At 41.7% G+C, this 12,577-nt stretch overlaps 1 protein-coding gene across 1 annotated transcript in view; it reads left to right on the forward strand.

Annotated features, from left to right (window-relative positions):
- TAFA2 (TAFA chemokine like family member 2) overlaps positions 1-12,577 on the forward strand; it is a 194,546-nt gene that overhangs the window by 132,830 nt on the left and 49,139 nt on the right. The window contains exon 2 of the mRNA XM_055396149.2: positions 12,135-12,287. Coding sequence (XP_055252124.2) covers positions 12,135-12,287 — 153 coding nt within the window. The remainder of the gene's footprint in view (positions 1-12,134; positions 12,288-12,577) is intronic.

Genomic DNA, 12,577 nt, shown 5'->3' on the forward strand with positions numbered 1-12,577 from the left:
GGTCCTTACCATTTCTGTCCCTTATTGTGCCCCTCCTTGCATATGATATTCCCTTGATGATACATGATCTGACAAAAACAGATTCACTGGAGGAGGGAATGGCAAATCACTCCAGTATTCTTGCCCCATGAACAATAGGAAAAAGCAAAAAGATATGACACTGGATGATGAGCCCCACCTGCCCAGGTTGAAAGGTGTTCAATATGCTGCTGGGGAAGACTGGAGAAAAAGCTCCAGAAAGAATGAAGAGGCTGGGCCAAAGTGGAAATGACTTTCAGTTGTGGATGTGTCTGGTGGTGAAAATAAAGTTCAGTCCTGCAAAGAGCAATATCGCAATGGAACCTGGAATGTTAGGTCCATGAATCAAGGTAAATTGGATGTGGTCAAGCAGGAGATTGGCAAGAGTGAACACTGACATCTTAGGAATCAGTGAACTCAAATCGATGGGAATGGGCAAATTTAATTCAGATGATCTCTGGTTTTGGAGGCTTTGAACTGCCTTCTTGAGTGTACAATGCAAAGAACTAGAGGAAAACAATAAAATGGGAAAGAAGAGAGATATCTTCAAAAAAACTGGCAATATCAAGGGAATATCTCATGCAAGGATAGGCATGATAAAGGAAAGAAATGGTAAGGACCTAATAGAAGCAGAAGAGATTAATAAGAGGTGCCAAGAATAACCTTGGCAGGCAACAATTAGAGCTGGGCAAGACTTGGTATTCCTGTTTTCATAAGAATTAAGCCTAGTGTCATTTCACAAAGATGTAAGAGGCGACATTTTGTGCTCTGCAGTATGTCCAGGGAGGAGAAAGTAGCAGAAAGATGTTGGTTTTTTTGTTTTTGTTCTTGTTGTTTTATCTTTTGTGACTTGGGGATTGTGACATCAAGGGAATTGGTTGTTCTTTTTTCATTTAAATCTTCTCCAGGGGGTCTTGCATCATTTTAGTATGATGCTAACTGATTGTCTGTGAAGTCTATTTTGTTAATTTGGACAGGCCTAATATTTGTCTAGATTAGTTTATCATGAGCTCTGCCTGACTCTGTGTAGCAAATTCTAGTAACTGCTTTAATTTTTTACAGTCATTAAGCTTTTAAAGGAAAACCACAGAAATTAGTTTTACCTTCTTATTACTTGTTTACTATTTATTAAACATGCACCACATACTGAGCAGTTTACATGAAAAATTAGCTTTTGTCTACAAGAATTTGATGTAAGAAGTTGTTATATAGCAGAAAAATAAGAATTACATATGTGAATACCTATGCAATGCTTTGTTGTTGTTCAGTTGCACAGTTGTGTCCGACTTTTTGCGACCCCGTGGACTGCAGCATACCTGGCCTCCTGTCCCTCACCATCTCCTGAAGTTTGCCCAAGTTCATGTCCATTGCATTTGTGATGCCATCTAGCCATCTCATCCTCTGATGCCCTCTGTTTCTTCTGCCCTCAGTCTTTCCCAGCATCAGGGACTTTTCCAATGAGCCAGCTGTTCGCATCAGGTGACCAAAATACTGGAGCTTCAGCATCAGTCCTTCCAATGAGTATTCAGGGTTGATTTCCCTTAAGATCAACTTGTTTGACCTCCTTGCAGTCCAAGGGACTCTCAGGAGTCTTCTGCCGCACCACAGTTCAAAGGCATCAATTCTTTGGCACTCTGCCTTTTTCATGGTCCAGTTCTCGCAACCATACGTGACCACTGGGAAGACCATAGTTTTGACTGTATGGAGTTTTGTTGGCAGAATAATGTCTCTGCTTTTCAACACACTGTCTAAATTTGTCGTAGCTTTCCTGCCGAGAAGCAATTGTCTTCTGATTTCATGGCTGCAATCACCATCTGCAGTGATTTTAGAGCCCAAGAAGAGGCAATCTGTCATTACTTCCAGGTTTTCTCCTTCTATTTGCCATGAAGTAATGGGGCAGGGTGCCATGATCTTAGATTTTTTAATATGTAGTTTTAAACTGGCTCTTTCACTCTCCTCCTTCACCCTCATCAAGAGGTTCTTTAGTTCTTCTTTGCTTCCTGCCATTAGAGTGATATCATCTGTATATCTGAGGTTGTTGATGTTTATTTCACCTGTCTTGATTCCAGCTTGTAACTCATTGGGCCTCGCATTTCTCATGATGTCCTCGGCCTATAGGTTAAATAAAACAGGGTGACAACAGATAGCCCTGTCATACTCCTTTCTCAATCCTGAACCAATCAGTTGTTCTATAAAGGGTTCTTGGCCTGCATACAGGTTTCTCAGTAGACAGGTGCCATGCTTAGGTGAACGAAATTTTGCTAGAGGATTCACTTATCTTTTTTGAAGTATCTCATTTTGTTTACCATATTAACTGGCATATATAAAAATATTGAATGGCCAATATTCTCCCTACCCATGTCTTCAAACTCTTTGAGTGTAGGATTATCCATCCCTCCATCCATCCCTCCACATCTACCTACCTATATACCTACCATCTATTCCATTTTTGAAAAGGTAACTATCCTTTATTGTGCTCAGTCACTGAGTCATGTCTGACTCTTTGTGACCCGAAGGTCTCCAGTCCCACCAGGCTCCTCTGTCTGCTTCCCAGACAAGAATACTGGAGTGGGTTGCCATTTCCTTCTCGGATCCCTTTTTCATCCCCCTGAAAAAAGCCTTACAAATTTAAGTTTTAATAAAAAGTACAAAGATTGATAGAGTTTGTTTTTTACAAAATCCCATTTCTCACAAGGAAATAACCTGTGTGTCTGTGCACTTTATTCATAGGCAGAAAAGCTGTGGGTCTGTGAGGCTTGGTCTTCCAGGTCACCTTTATTATGAATCCCCTAACACTGAGTCCCATCTTCTCTGAAGGGAAACATGCCTCTCTTCTTCTCAGCACAGCTCCAACCTTATTTTTCTCCTCATACAATATGGGCACCATTTTACCTTTTTTCTCCTCAAAGAAGAAAGAAGCACACTTTCTTCACCAGAGGTCTTACATACTGAATTTAGCCAGCATTATCCAATTGGAAATAATTTATTACAATTCATTTAATTATATAAATGTCTAAACAGCATTTTCTTATATATATTTATTCATTGACTCAATGCCCTAGAATGATCTGGTTTTGAGATATCATTCTTCACTGACTTATCCGCCCACCAATGCATTTGAAGATATATATATATATATCCTGTTGAACAACCTAGGAAGCAGTAGAAAGTACTACTGTGTTGTCAGGGTAGGCTGTTTTGTGATAGTAACAAGCCATCAAATTTTAGAGCCTTGTAACACTTTATGGTTTATTTCTCACTTTTATGTCCATATGATTGGTGGGGACTCTGTTTCGTGTCTCTTCACTTGGGGACTGAGGTTGATATAGTCTTCATCATCAACCTACCTACCTACCATCTATTTTGTTTTTAAAAATTTAATTATCCCTTTCTTGTGCTCAGTCGCTAGGTAATTTCTGTATAATTTGTCGCTCTGGCTGGTGGGGAGAAATCTGGTGAAGGAATACTATTAAAATGTCCTCACAGACTGATATCCTTTGCTTTTGCTCATAAGTCTAGTTTTCATTTCATTGGCCAAAGCAAGTTCCATCACCACATCTAAATGTAATTAATGGGGTGGAGAAGTACAGTTTTTCTTGTCAGGCAAAGTAGAAACGAATTTTGACATTGGGAGGGGGAAACCAGATGCAGATTTTTCACCAATTCTTTTCCAACTTATGATAAAATCTCCATATGACAAAGATGATAAAATGGCCCTGGTGGGTAATGCTGAAATGGTGATTCTTTTCTCAAGGTAGGGACCCATGGAACTTCACTGTGTGCGCCTGTCTTCTGTGGTTCTGTGAGAGAGAACTGAGTCAACATCCAGCTCTCCCTGAAGCTCTCAGCTCAGTGCTGTGCCTAATAGCATCAATATCTTAAGAAACGCTAATAATCTCTTGTCTCTGGCTTCCATTCAAAGACTTGCAGGACACATCCCATCATCCCTATTGGAGATCCAAGCATTCCAAATAGTCTGTCATCACACAGATGTTTATTTCCATTTTGTGCTATAATCCCACCCCTCCATTCATTCCACTGAGTCCTCTACAGTATACCGTATGCATCAGCCAGCTCCCTGCCAGGCATTCCCACTACAACTTCCCAGTAAATTTATTCTTCCTCTCTGAAATGCATATTTCATGTTTTTTTCTTCTCAAACATCTCTCATATTTCATAGCAAATGAGATGACATCAGATATGAAACTGCATTAGCTTCTAACCACCAAAACGGTTCACACCTACCTGACTAAATTCACGCATCCCACCTTCACTCTTGTTAAAACGGATTAAATGTCCCCACATGAATCTAACACCAACCCCACCACGTGCCCTGAATCTCAATTCTTTTTTTTCCCTTTCAAGAACAGTCTTTTTTAAATTACCCACTTTCTCTCCTATATTGTCATTTTCTTTTTCTACTAGATTATTCTAGCAAGCAAGCATACTTTTATGGCATCCATTAAAAAAATTTCCCTGACCCTTAGACTCATTCCAACTACTGCTTCATTTCCTTTTTCCCTTTACAGAAAAACTCCTTGAAAGAAATTTTTATAATTGTCTACAGTTTTGCATCTCATTCTCTAATAAACTTACTTTAATCATGCTTTTATCTCCATCATGCCATTAAAATGATTTTCATCTGGATCAAGTGCTAATAATAGCTAACACAGAGTGCCTGCTATGAGGCAGGGAATGCTCTAAATACTCTGTACATATTAACTCATTTAATCCTCTAACCAGTCATATGAACATGTTGCTATTAATATTCATCTTTTAGATATGAAAAATGCTAATCAGAGATGGTTGTTGACTTGCACAAGGTCACACTGCTATTTAGAGGAGCTTAGATGTGAACCCAGCTACTTCTTGCCTGGAGAATCCCATGGACAAAGGAGTCTGGTGGGCTATAGTCCATAGGGTCTCAAAGAGTTGGACACAACTGAAGCTACTTCACACACGTGCACTCTGGTGTTGGAGACTCTATTTGAACTGCTGCACCATATTACTGCTTTAGTAGACAATTATTTTGCTTTATTTATTAAAACTTTCAGCAGCATTTGACATAACTGACCAATCTGTTTCTTGAAATACTTTATTCTTTGGTTTTCCATGCTTTTGTCTCATGTTCTTTTCCTCTTACTTCATGTTCTGCTCCCCAATTCTAGAATTAGGTTCTAGACTATTATTTCTCTGCTTCTCTATCAGTAGTCTTTTCATGGTAATTAGTCAGTGTATGACTTTAAATATCACCTATTAACCTAACTCTCTTAAGTGTGTAACTGCAGTCCAGATCTCTTTCCTGAACCCCATTATGTAAATAATGCTGCCTGATTTACACCTCTGCTCCAGTGCCTTATAAGACTCTCAGACTTAACAAAGACAAAACAGAAGCACAATAATTCTGACCCAACCCAACTCTTAACAAACACCTCTTTCCAAGGCCTCCTCTATCTTCCAGAACCACCAACTTTGAATTCCTCAAGACAGCTTAAAAATAATCTTTAACTCCTCTTTCCCTCACAGCTCACATTCAGTCCATTCAAACCAACTCTACCCTGAAATTTGTAAGGCCTCCTCAGACAGCCATTTTGCTTTTTTGCATTTCTTTTCCATGGGGATGGTCTTGGTCCCTGTCTCGTATACAATGTCACAAACCTCCGTCCAGAGTTCATCAGGCACTCTATCTATCAGATCTAGACCCTTAAATCTATTTCTCACTTCCACTGTATAATCATAAGGGATTTGATTTAGGTCATATCTGAATGGTCTAGTGGTTTTCTTCAATTTAAGCCTGAATTTGGCAATAAGGAGTTCATGATCTGAGCCACAGTCAGCTCCTGGTCTTGTTTTTGCTAACTGTATACAGCTTCTCCATCTTTGGCTGCAAAGAATATAATCAATCTGATTTCGGTGTTGACCATATGGTGATGTCCATGTGTAGAGTCTTCTCTTGTGTTGTTGGAAGAGGGTGTTTGCTATGACCAGCGTGTTCTCTTGGCAAAACTCTATTAGCCTTTGCCCTGCTTCATTCCATGCTCCAAGGCCAAATTTGCCTGTTACTCCAGGTGTTTCTTGACTTCCTACCTTTGCATTCCAGTCCCCTATAATGAAAAGGACATCTTTTTTGGGTGTTACTTCTAAAAGGTCTTGTAGGTCTTCATAGAACTGTTTAACTTCGGCTTCTTCAGCATTACTGGTTGGGACATAGACTTGGATTACTCTAATATTGAATGGTTTGCCTTGGAAACGAACAGAAATCATTCTGTCATTTTTAAGATTGCATCCAAGTACTGCATTTCGGACTCTTTTGTTGACCATGATGGCTACTCCATTTCTTCTAATGGATTCCTGCCCACAGTAGTAGATATAATGGTCATCTGAGTTAAATTCACCCATTCCAGTCCACTTTAATTCACTGATTCCTAGAATGTCTATGTTCACTCTTGCCATCTCCTGTTTGACCACTTCCAATTTGCCTTGATTCATGGACCTGACATTCCAGGTTCCTATGCAATATTGCTCTTTACAGCATCGGACCTTGCTTCTATCATCAGTCACATCCACAACTGGGTATTTGTTTTGCTTTGGCTCCATCCCTTCATTCTTTCTGGAGTTATTTCTCCACTGATCTCCAGTAGCATACTGGGCACCTACCAACCTGGGGACTTCCTCATTCAGTATCCTATCATTTTGCCTTTTGGTACTGTTCATGGGGTTCTCAAGGCAAGTATACTGAAGTGGTTTGCCATTCCCTTCTCCAGTGGACCACATTCTGTCAGACCTCTCCACCATGACCCGCCCATCTTGGGTGGCCCCACATGGCATGGCTTAGTTTCATTGAGTTAGGGCTGTGGTCCATATGATCAGATCAACTAGTTTTTTGTGATTATGATTTCAGTGTGTCTGCCCTCTAATGCCCCCTCCCAATACCTACCATCTTATTTGGGTTTCACTTACCTTGGTCGTGGAGTATCTCTTCACAGCTGCTCCAGCAAAGTGCAGCTGCTGTACCTTACCTTAGACGAGGGGTATCTCCTCAAGGCCGCCCCTCCTGTCCTTGAATGTGGAGTAGCTCCTCTCGGCCCTCCTGTGCCCGCGCAGCCAATGCCTCTTGGACGTGGGACAGCTCCTCTCGGCCACGCTTCTGCGCGTGGTCGCTTGTGCCGGGGCCGGCGTCTCCCGTGTCTGCGCCGCCGGGGCCAGCGTCTGAATGCAGAGTTCCAAAGAATAGCACGGAGAGATAAGAAAGTCTTCCTCAGCGAACAATGCAAAGAAATAGAGGAAAACAACAGAATAGGAAAAACAAGAGATCTCTTCAAGAAAATTAGAGATATCAAGGGAACATTTTATGCAAAGATGGGCTCGATAAAGGACAGAAATGGTGTGGACCTAACAGAAGCAGAAGGTATTAAGAAGAGGTGGCAAGAATACACAGAACTGTACAAAAAAGATCTTCACGACGAAGATAATCACGATGGCGTGATCACTCACCTGGAACCAGACATCTTGGAATGTGAAGTCAAGTGGGCCTTAGAGAGCATCACTACGAACAAAGCTAGTGGAGGTGATGGAATTCCAATTGAGCTATTTCAAATGCTGAAAGATGATGCTGTGTAAGTGATGCACTCAATATGCCAGCAAATTTGGAAAACTCAGCAATGGCCACAGAACTGGAAAAGGTGAGTCTTCATTCCAATCCCAAAGAAAGGGAATGCCAAAGAATGCTCAAACTACCGCACAGTTGCATTCATCTCATACGCTAGTAAAGTCATGCTCAAAATTCTCCAAGCTGGGCTTCAGCAATATGTGAATCATGAACTTCCAGATATTCAAGCAGGTTTTAGAAAAGGCAGAGGAACCAGAGGTCAAATTGCCAACATCCGCTGGATCATGGAGAAAGCAAGAGAGTTCCAGAAAAACATCTATTTCTGCTTCATTGACTATGTCAAAGCCTTTGACTGTGTGGATCACAATAAACTGTGGAAAATTCTGAAAGAGATGGGCATACCAGACCACCTGACCGGCCTCTTGAGAAACCTGTATGCAGGTCAGGAAGCAACAGTTAGAACTGAACATGGAACAACAGGCTGGTTCCAAATAGGAAAAGGAGTACATCAAGGTTGTATATTGTCACCCTGCTTATTTAACTTATATGCAGAGTACATCATGAGGAATGCTGGGCTGGAAGCAGCACAAGCTGGAATCAAGATTGCCGGGAGAAATATCAATAGCCTCAGATATGCAGATGACACCACCCTTATGGCAGAAGGTGAAGAGGAACTCAAAGGCCTCTTGATGAAAGTGAAGGAGGAGAGTGAAAAGGTTGGCTTAAACCTCAACATTCAGAAAACCAAGATCATGGCATCTGGTCCCATCACTTCATGGGAAATAGATGGGGAAACAGTGGAAACAGTGGCAGACTCTATTTTTTTGGGCTCCAAAATCACTGCAGATGCTGATTGAAGCCATGAAATTAAAAGACGCTTACTCCTTGGAAGGAAAGTTAAGACCAGCCTAGATAGCATATTAAAAAGCAGAGACATTACTTTGCCAACCAAGGTCCGTCTAGTAGGCTATGGTTTTTCCCATGGTCATGTATGGATGTGAGAGTTGGACTGTGAAGAAGGCTGATTGCTGAAGAATTGATGCTTTTGAACTGTGGTGCTGGAGAAGACTCTTGAGAGTCCCGTGGACTGCAAGGAGATCCAGCCAGTCCATCCTACAGGAGATCAATCCTGGGTGTTCATTGGAAGGACTTATGCTAAGGCTGAACCTGCAATACTTTGGCCACCTCATGCGACGAGTTGACTCACTGGAAAAGAGTCTGATGCTGGGAGGGATTGGGGGTAGGAGGAGACGGGGACGACAGAGAATGAGATGGTTGGATGGCATCACCAACTCGATGGAGATGAGTTTGAGTGAACTCCGGGAGTTGGTGATGGACAGGGAGGCCTGGCGTGCTGTGGTTCATGGGGTCGCAAAGAGTCAGACACGACTGAGCAACTGAACTGAATTGAACCCTGAAATACCTCCTCATCTGGTACTTCATCCCATCCCTTAGTCTAGTCTGTGTCCCATCCTTCATCTCCTGAACTCCTGTAGCCCCTTCATGATTGGTATCCCTGCTTTCACTCTTGCTTTCTTCAGTCTTTTCTCTACAGAGTGGCCTGAGTAAACTCCTAAAGCATTAATGAGATGACGTGCCTGACTCTTTGTGACCCCATGGACTGTAGCCTTGCTAGGCTGCTCTGTCCATGGAATTCTCCAGACGAAATTACTGGAGTGGGTTACCATTCCCTTCTGCAGGGGATCTTCCTAACCTAGGGATGGAACTCAGGTCTTCTGCATTGCAAGAAGATTCTTTACTATCTGATCTATGGGAGAAGCCCTAATGAGATAACATATCCACTCAAAGGCTTTGTCTTGCAATGAGAAAAAAATTCAGTCTCTTTACTGTGGCACACCTGCCCCTAAGCCATTTCCCTCTGTTTCTGACACGTTGTCCTCAGCCTCTCAGTTGTTCCACCACAGCCAAACTGGTCATCTTGCTGTCTTGGGAACACACCCCACATTTCCCCATTTCAGAACCCATCTCTTTGGAAACTTATTCCTTTCTTAGCTCTTCATCATGGAGGCTTCCTTTCTCATCACTCAGGTCATCATTCAGATTATCTGCTCAGAGAGGTCCTCCCTGAGACTCTCATACAATTCTACCTTCCCTCCCTGTTTGGTTATTCTCCATCACATTACTCTATTGCATGTCTTTTAAGGAGCTAGAAAATCTACTGTTGTCTTACTTAATCATTAGTCCCTAAGGATTATTCGCTTTCTCCACAGGCATATGGGCTCTTCGATGGCAGGTGTCTATCTGTCTTATGCATTGTTGTATCCCCATTATTCAGAACTATCCCTGATATGTGGTAGTAACTCAATTAGAGTCTCTCATACAGAGTGAAGTAAGTCAGAAAGAGAAAAATAAATATCATTTATTAACATATATATGTAGAATCTATAAAAATCGTGCAGACAAACCTATTTACATATCAGGAATAGAGACACAGATATAGAGAACAGATGTGTGTACACAGCAGGGGAAGGAAAAGGTGGGATGAACTGGGAGATTAGGACTGACTTACACTACCATGGAAGGACTGATGTGGAAGCTGAAACTCCAATACTTTGGCCACCTGATGCGAAGAGCTAACTCATTGGAAAAGACCCTGATGCTGGGAAAGATTGAGGGCAGGAGGAGAAGGGGACAACAGAGGATGAGATGGTCGGATGGCATCACTGACTCAATACACATGAGTTTGGGTAGACTCCGGGAGTTGGTGATGGACGGGGAGGCCTGGCGTGCTTCAGTTAATGGGGTGGCAAAGAGTCAGACACCACTGAACGACTGAACTGTCTGACGCTACCATGTGTAAGATAGCTAGTAGGAACCTGCTGTATAGCACAGGCACTCAGCTCAGTGCTCTGTGGTGACCTAGAGGGTGGGATAGTGGGGTAGGAGGGAGGTGCAAGAGGAAGGAGATATACATGTACATATAGCTGATCTGTGTTGTTGTACAGCAGAAATTAACAACACTGTAAAGCAATTATATTCCAATAAGAAAAGGGAATAAGTGAGGTTCAGTGTAGAAAGCAGTATTTTGACTTGCATATTACCTAAAGCATTCAATAAATTGAGAGAAACTAAATCATTATTAGCTAAGAAAGTGTTGTCTAGAGCACAAGGAACAGAAATCTGGCTTTCAAGTTTTTGCCTTTTGTAGAGATAGCCTTCTGCTTGAAGCACAAACAGAGAAATCCCTGTTTGTATCTACCATGGCAGAAAAACCTTTGTGACATTGGAAATGATACCTGCTTCTTGCAAATTCTTTTGAGGATTATGTGTCAAAGCTACACCAGAGTCTCTTGGTCTCACATAGGGAAGGAGGTGGACAGTGAATGTGATCTGTTCTCCCAAGAAAAATCTAAACAATCTAACCTGAGTCCATGCTCAGCAGTTCCCCATCTCTAAGATTAATATAAAATGTATGATGTCCTAACCTCATTTACAAAATGGGTCTTAATATGTTTATAACATTGAATAACTTCAGATGTCCTACTTTTCTATTTAAATCTCTGTTTTTATAGCAATCACATGTTTTAAAATTTCTGAAAACATAACATTTCAACAAATGTTTGATTTTAAGCTGTTTTTTATTTTTAGCAGATGGAACTTTTGGTTTATCGTTTCACAGTAGGGTTAATACTTTGAAGAAGAAGTGTGGGGGAAAAGAGACAATGAAGGAAACTTGAACCCTATCCTAATGTGATAAGTGGGGTCCAAAAATTTCAATCACCTAAACAACTGGGTACCTTACTGTGAGGCTAACAAAATGGCTAGTGGAGCCTCACAGCTACTGGCCTGGGTTTTTCCAGGGTAGATATAAGTCCTTCTACATTCTGGCTGTGGTCGTTGCCCTTTGGTGGCAATTGTTCCCTCAGGCAAAATTGACAGGAATGGATGGAACTTTCAGGAAAACGGCAGCAATTTAAAAAATCACCCAGTTAGTTCATTTCCAAGAAAACTGAGCAGAAGGAGGGTGGGGTTCCCACCCTCAGACTTCCTAATTTCTGAAAAGAAATTCCCTTCCTGACTCAGCCTCAACCCTAGAGAGTATAACCTAAGGACTATCACCTTTATCAACCCACCCACTTTGAAAATAAGGCTCGTCCCAGCCACAGTAGAGGGCACTTTGTCCATGGAGTGACCCTACTTTGATCAACATGTTGAACAAAAAGGTGTAAAAAAAAAAAGCCACATGTAAATAAATATGTTTTTGATGGCACCACATATTGCCTCTATATTTCAAACTGTTCTAACAGCTCATTCTAATCTAGCCACTAATTGTTCCTGCTTCACCAAGCATTTACTGATAGAAATGGTCCTACCACATTTAGCAAAGAAATCAAATCTGCATTATGGAGTCAGCATCATTGTATTTCTAGTTTCATGCATGGAGGATCCTTTATAGAGCTATATTTAATGCACTTCTAATTAAAAAGGGGGGAAAGTATCCAAAGCTTTCTCAGAGTTGTCTCATCTTTTGTTTCTCTGTGTGCAGCTCACCATGTTAAAACGGGCACTTGCGAAGTGGTGGCACTCCACAGATGCTGTAATAAGAACAAGATAGAGGAACGGTCACAAACAGTCAAGTGCTCCTGCTTCCCTGGGCAGGTGGCAGGCACCACACGGGCTGCTCCATCTTGTGTGGATGGTGAGGCTTCTTCCATTGCTCTTGTGACAGTGTAACTGGGGACTGCATAGAACTGGAAGCTCACTGTGATTCTCAGTTCTGGGGTTCATCCTGGGGGGGGCCACACCATCAATCATATGGTTGGCACAAGATCATTTGAAGGGCATTCTGAAATTTAAAATCCACCGAAAGAAGGTCTAAGGACTTAGGCAGTCTTGTAGCAAAAGGCGCTATAATGAGGTTCCCAGAAGTCCATGTACTTCTTACTTTGATACCATGAAATACTGATTTGCCAGTGGAGGGCCAGTGTA

This window comes from Moschus berezovskii, chromosome 6 (genome assembly GCF_049115385.1).
Source record: "Moschus berezovskii isolate FMDL1 chromosome 6, NW_MosBer_1.0, whole genome shotgun sequence".
Taxonomy (NCBI): domain Eukaryota; kingdom Metazoa; phylum Chordata; class Mammalia; order Artiodactyla; family Moschidae; genus Moschus; species Moschus berezovskii.